Source organism: Notothenia rossii (genome assembly GCF_949606895.1).
Source record: "Notothenia rossii genome assembly, chromosome: 5".
NCBI lineage: Eukaryota > Metazoa > Chordata > Actinopteri > Perciformes > Nototheniidae > Notothenia > Notothenia rossii.
In genome coordinates this window covers 48,688,265-48,695,246 of record NC_136903.1, presented here as the reverse complement: position 1 = coordinate 48,695,246, position 6,982 = coordinate 48,688,265, and the positions used below count along the sequence as shown (strand labels likewise).

Here is a 6,982-nt window from a genome sequence, read left to right as displayed (position 1 = left end):
GAAACATTATTATGATATAATGTAGGATTTTCTACTTTTTATTAATTTGCTAATTTTTAATGAAATGTAGATTGATTTAACATTCATCACGTAATAATAAAAGCAAATTTAATTGCAAATTATTTATTATTATTTGATTAAGGCTATCGTGTTTTTTTTTAAAGCAGTCTCTGACGTAACTTTTACTTTATTTCTTTATGAGTCGACGATACATTTTCTAGTATGAGCGCCTCGGTGCCGCGCAGTCACCAGGGGGCATGCACATAGTAATAATACAAATAATAATAATGATGATAAATGCATTGAGGAAAGCCTTCTACACAAGCCTCCGTCGTTTCCAGCCCCCGGCCGTGTTGTGATGGAGTGGTGCGTTTAGGTTCATGTGTCCGACCGGCGGCTCTGCCCCTGGCTTTTTTTCTGGGGGACATCATATTGGATCATATTGTTTGCAGGACGTTGTTCCTCCTGCAGCCCCCCCAGTCTATCCCGACGTAGTTGTGAATTGAACATGGCGACTGTAGCAGTATATTGCATCTGCAGATTACCTTACGACGTGACCCAGTTTATGATCGAGTGCGATGCTTGCAAGGACTGGTTCCACGGCAGGTAAGCCCACATTGCTCACGTTGTGTTTTTGTGGCGGGTTGCATTTGCTGGAAACAAACAAAAATGGCGAGCTCTCGGCGCGTTTGACAGCTTTGTGGCTCTCGCTCGGCCGTGTACATCTGAAGAGAGGCCGCTGGAGAAGAAGGGGAAGGCGGAGTTAAATATAGGCAGACCGGGCTGTGACATTTTTTCGCAAATTAGATTCCCTTATTAAAAGTTCCGTTGGGTTATAAAGCTCTGTCGCTGTGTGCTTCGTCTATTATCTGCACTTTGTGTGTATTTGACATCCCGCATAGCCTACACGAACCCTCCCGGGTTAGAGAGCAAGCGAGCGGGCGGTAGAGGCAGCGAGGGGAGCCTCGGCACACTCGTTGCTCATTTGTCCCCCATTCCCCCTCTTAATAGCCGCTTTCATGCCAATACTTTGCTTTTATTTTGTGTAACCGTTGGTCTGTGCGAGCTTTCACCGAGGAATTATACAGAACAAGGATGGAAATCACGACCCGAGCCTGAACCGAGCCTCTGCTGCCTTCCTGCCAGGCGGCAGAAGCTATGGCTGACAATAGCCCGGACTGGAGCCCTGAGCTCCAGCGGGAACAGACAGGCTCAGTTATTATCGTCCAGTAAGCAGTATTGACACAGTTACGCTATTTCGAGCTGCAAATAATGACTGTTTTGTTTTACTGTGATGAAACAGGCTCATCACTTTCGTGAAATACAGTAGCCCGCGCTGAAGCCTGTGTCAGCGGGCTGTAATGATGCACGTATCGCCGGGCTTTATGCCCTGCTGCCGCTGTATGTTTGTTGCCTTTCGGCGGTCCTCTGCTAGTGTTTTTGGAGAGACATCAGGTGTTAATCGTGCTTCGTTAGGTGAACAATCCTCTTCAGATCAGAGGACAGTATTTACGCGCCTGAATGTTAACCCTTTAATGCTCCCCCTGGCTGCTTGGTTGTACTGTATAGCTTTATCACATTAAGAAGTGTGGAGTTAAAAGCTGGGAATGAGCCATGACCTCCACTCATGCATCAGCAAAGCCAAACAAGCAGTATGATAAAGAAGACCCTTCTACAAATGTTCCCACATCAGCTTGATGCTGTTATTACAGAAGAGTTCAAGTCTGAGAGGTTTACAACACATGATCAATAGGAAGCAAAAGGAAAGTGTGTTAAAAATATATTCCCTTACATCCCTGCTTAAAATAAAAAATATAAAAAATCATTCAGTAGCATCAAACTAAATGAGGTTATTTAACTTAAAATACCTATAACTATAATAGCTGTGTAGGCTACGTTTAAAATGAAGACAAACAAAGTTATCCTTACTGCACTAACATATTGTTCTTAAAGGAACTGAATGTGTGGATCTCAGTTCAGAGATAGTCGCTGAATGTTATATGTTATTGTATCATTCCTTTTCAGCGTGGTTCATGTTCAGCACAGGTCATGTGATGTAATACAGAGACAAAGTGTCACCGATGACATCAACAAACCCAGAAGCATTGAACCATAATGAACCCTGGGGGGTCTCATCTACCTAATAAATACTCCACATACAACAAATGTGGCAAAGAGTAGCACTTTGTTGGACGATGCTTTTTGATGTTTGGCACATGCATGTCACAAGAGGAGGTGACATGCTAGGGTTGTCATCATATCAGAAATGTAGTGGTCAGTACCAGTTTCACCGAACGTCCACGATTATCCATACCAATTTAAGCATACTAAAACAAACAAACACACAAATATTCCAATGTACTTTGATACACTGCTCTATACCAGTTTGCATTCTGCTTTTTGTTTGTTAAGAAGTTAAAGATGCTTCAAACAACAGCTTTATTTATGTTTCTTCCAAATTACATTTTGATCATATCACAAATGGTTTACCTTCACCAAATGCTACATTTTAGTATGCCACGTTTTCAGCATTTTGGCATTAAGGAGCAATTGCAATAAGGTTGTTATATCTTCTATTTTGGATGAGGAAATATGTAATTTGCATTAGTCGCCTTTTGTGTTTGAACATTTATAGTCAAAACCTGTGTTACTGCATTAGATTTTTCAGAAAACGAATTATGGTTGAAAGTAAGGTTCTGCTTATCAGTTTCTAAATAGGCACTTTCTCTGGACTGGGTACTCATACGTACATTTTGCTTATGTTTTGTCTCAACATTATGGGAAGATTAATAAGAGTTGCGTGCACCAGGGGGCTTAAGGTTTTGATCTGAACCCGTCTTTCATTTTGATTTGTGTGCGATGTGTTCTGGGTTAAATAGTTAAACTAAACTAAATAAGAAGGAGGCAGTACTGTGTCTCTTCTCCTTTACATCTTTTAAGAATATGAACAAAATCAACCACCTTGTTATTCTTTTGTGGATGACAGTCTGCTCTCCACTATGTCAGCTTCTTTACAATAAATCCGAATAAAAACTTAGATTTAATAGATATTATAAAACGATTCAATTTCATATGCTTAATAATAATATCATAGCAAAATGAATCACAAAATCTGAAAATAAGTTAAAAAAATAAATAATACAAATTTAATTATACAATTAAATTCTCTAAGATTAAATTGATGACTAGAAAAAACTCTAATATTATTTATTACTGTGTTGTTTCTGTGTGACAGTCGGCGCCCTGATTGATCAAAATAAAAAGATTGTACTAGGACAGTGATTGGTAAACTAGTTGGGGAACTTCTTAAAATAGCCTATATTCTCCATTTGCACAGAACTAATTGGATATCAGTGTTTCCCCTAGGATGGAGTCATAGCAGCGGTGCTAAAGCACGCAGGCCCAGCAAAATGTGAGCACGGACCGCGTTTAATTTTTGAGTGCGCGTGCGAAGTTCGCTCCACCAATATGTTTCTATGTGTCTGCCAGCACAAAAAAGGCTCTTGAGGCCTAGTATACAGTGGCAATGTATCAAGTCATTGCCACTGTATGTACTAGGCCTCAAAAGGTGTATTTTGCTAAATCTTGGAGATTTAGCAATATACACCTTTATTGAACATACAGTAACACAAATACTACAAATCCACATAACAAACAATCAAAAATAAAATGAATGCAATTTAATTATTTTAACCTGCTTTATTTGGGGGTGGACCTCACATCCTCTAGGGGGGTCCGGGGGCATGTTCCCCCGGGAAGATTATTTTAAGTGAAATGCATCAATCTGGTGCACTTTGAGCACAAAATGAATTGATGGATACAGCTCTCAACACTCAGATGAAAGAGAGCTGTATACTTTTCAATAATCCTAACATCTTTAGAATATGATCACAACCAATAACAAATCATTTACACTTGTTTATTCTTATGTTACGTTGTTAGTATTCTTTCTTTTTATTTATGCATATTTTACTAATCACTCCCCTTTTAAACTTTTTGTTTTTTTACTGTCCTATAGTACACATTGGAAGGATTTCTTACTTTATCTATATTAAATAGATAAAGGTGTGCTCTCTCTAGCTCTCTCTCTCTGTCTCGCTCACTCACAGAGGCTGTGTGCTCCTCTGTGGCGATGAAGGCTTGCGTTAAAAATAATAATAAACATATTTGTAAAGTGAGGGGACACAAACGGGATTTCGAAAAGTGGGGGGACATGTTTTTCTGTCCCCAGTGGAAATAACGCCATGAGTGTGTGTGCGTCAAGTGCAATAAATATATGCAAGTTGCAACACACAACCTGTAAAACTCTGCCCCCCGTGTGCTGTATAGGCTGGCATGACTAGGTTGTGTTCAATGGGGCTGATGTGTTGTTTAGATTCTGCCAGAAGGAAAGGTCAAACTCGCGTCAAACGCGAGCGCCACTTATTATTTTAATTTAATTTAATTTTTTTGGTACCTGGCTGGCGCCCCGTAGCAGCTGAATGTATATAGGGGAAACACTGGATATTATATACACCTAGATTAAACCAGTAGATTACATTTGCATCACAATAAAAACATTTACAACTTACTTTATCAGACCCACCCACCTCACAGCTTAGTTTACACACACACATTCATAACACGCACACACACAGGTAAGAGATAAAACATACATAAAAGCTTAAAAATAATCATCGGGATTGTTTTAAAAGGGCACGCCAGAAATATATGCATGTATTTATAAATATATGCCTGAAATGGCTACTATTGTGATAGTGTAAAAGCAAAATTCAAATTAAAACAAACCCTGACTGAGGTTGGTTGAAACACTGCATCTGCTGAGAATTATATCATTTGTGATTTTTGTAAGTGCAGTTGCTGTGCTGTGTTTGGAACAGAAGCCCAATTGAAAGGGTTCGTAAAGGTTGAGATGAGATGAGATTTCAGTTTCACCAGGATTCTGGACAGAAAACGGATGTTGGAGATGGGCTGGAAGTTGTAGGGAATGTCAGGGTTGAGTCCTATTTTTTTTAAGTAAGCAGCAAGCTTGAGGGAAGAGGTTACAATCCCAGTGGACAGGGAGGAGTTGATTATGTCGGTAATGATTGGGGAGGGTGAAGGGAGGCAGGTCCTGAAAAGGTAGGTGGGGATAGGGTCGAGGGGACAGGATGAGGAAGGATTGGTTGCTGTGATTTCTCGGAAGGATGAAAGTGAGTGGCTTAGAGGTGTGGGGGTTTGGGTTGAGATACAGTTGTGGTGATGGAGGAGCAGGCGGCCAGTTGTTTGTGTATTGTGTCAATTTTGGAATAAAAAAATGAAAGGAAAGACTTGCATTTGTTTGTTGTGAAAGAGTTGGAGATGGGCTTGAGGAGTTCTTAAAATGTATAAACGAACAAAGAGTGCTCAAAAGAAAGAACATAATTGAGAGAAGAAAAAGAGATGTTATCTAACAAAACTCAGTTTGATTAACATTCCCCGGATTGCACACTTTGTTAGTGTGGATATGTACGAAAAAGCTGTTCCTGCTGACAGACATTAAATTCGTCTCTCTTTAATTTAATTGTGTTCATAACAAAAATAAATTGGAGATCATGAGAAAATGTTCCCAATAAATGAATAATATTATTTTTGTTCAGTTATATCACATATTTTCAACTAGATGATACATTAATAACTAAAATAACAGTATAAAATGAGGAGTGATTACCTTTTAATCTGTTATATTCACTTGAATGTTAGGGTGCGTTCACACCTGCCTTGTATAGTCCGGTTGAATCGAACCCTGGTGTGTTTAGCCGCTTGGTGCGGTTCATTTGGGTCGTTGTGAACGCAGTCCGCACCAAAACATAGGAAGCGTAGTATTTACGTGTCACAAGAACGCGGATATCTTCAAAATCTTTAGCGAAAGAGTCTTTCAAGACATCCGCGGTTGTTTAGTTAAAGAGTGAAGCAGAATGAAGTGTTGAACTACATAAAAGTAAGAACACCTGTCGTCGGTGAAACGCCCCTCCTTCCTGCAGAACGTCTCTCATTATATGTGTTATAATGTTTTTTAACGGACGTTGTCTGATTATATAGTCATATGCGCAGGCCGCTAGTGTCTGTTGATCTCCAGATTAACAGCAGCATGAGAATAACCTGCCGAAAGTGCCGATGCTCCATGGCGGAGGATCCGGTAGAAATTGCCGGGATTTGCGTGTTTACCCCCTTAATGTCTGACCAATGGTTGAACAGCATTTCCGTGCACATGACTTGTGTTTAAAGTTTATAGTCCGTTTGAGTTATGCCCGTGCAAACCGAACCTTCTGAAAAATGAAACAATGTAACAAACTGTCATCTGGTGCGCACCAGAGAGCGGACTATTAGGTGTGAATGCACCCTTACGGCCCCTACACACGGCGGCTTGCGTTGCCGCTTCAACGCTTCTGCCCATTCACTTTGAATGGGGTGACGTCACGATTCGCCGAACTGCATTGTGGGAGCAAAGCGTAGCTTCTCTCGCGGTGCTCGCTGCAAAAGTAGAGCAATGTTCTACTTTTGCCGCCTCGACGGAGGCGTCAGCCAATCGAATCATATGCCAGTACAAGCTCTAGCCAATCAAACTGCGTGCTTGTGTGTCTGGGGCGGGAGATTCATCTGATTGGTTGTTGGTCGAGTTTCAGCACCCCCCGCCGGCAAGCGACAACGCACGCCGCCGTGTGTAGGGGCCGTTAGACTGCTCTCATGTTAAGAAGCATCAGATCAGTGCATGCACTGCGCCGTCCAATCAGTGACGGATACACAGTAACGGCCCCTACACACGGCGGCGTGCGTTGCCGCTTCAACGCTTCTGCCCATTCACTTTGAATGGGGTGACGTCACGCCTCGCCAAACTGCATTGTGGGAGCAAAGCGTAGCTTTTCTCGTGGTGCTCGCTGCAAGAGTAGAGCAATGTTCTACTTTTGACGCTTTGACGGAGCGTCAGGCAATCATATCCCGTGTATGCAAATCTGACAGTACA

General features: G+C 41.3%; 1 protein-coding gene across 2 annotated transcripts in view; it reads left to right on the top strand.

Annotated features, from left to right (window-relative positions):
- Window positions 1-223: 223 nt before the first annotated feature.
- The window catches only part of phf2 (PHD finger protein 2), a 105,005-nt gene continuing 98,246 nt past the window's right edge, over window positions 224-6,982 (top strand). Inside the window, exon 1 of one of the 2 annotated variants that reach the window (XM_079683305.1) lies at window positions 224-606. In XM_079683305.1, coding sequence (XP_079539431.1) covers window positions 509-606 — 98 coding nt within the window. In that variant the 5' untranslated portion in view covers window positions 224-508. The remainder of the gene's footprint in view (window positions 607-6,982) is intronic. The other variant, XM_079683304.1, reaches the window with a different exon arrangement.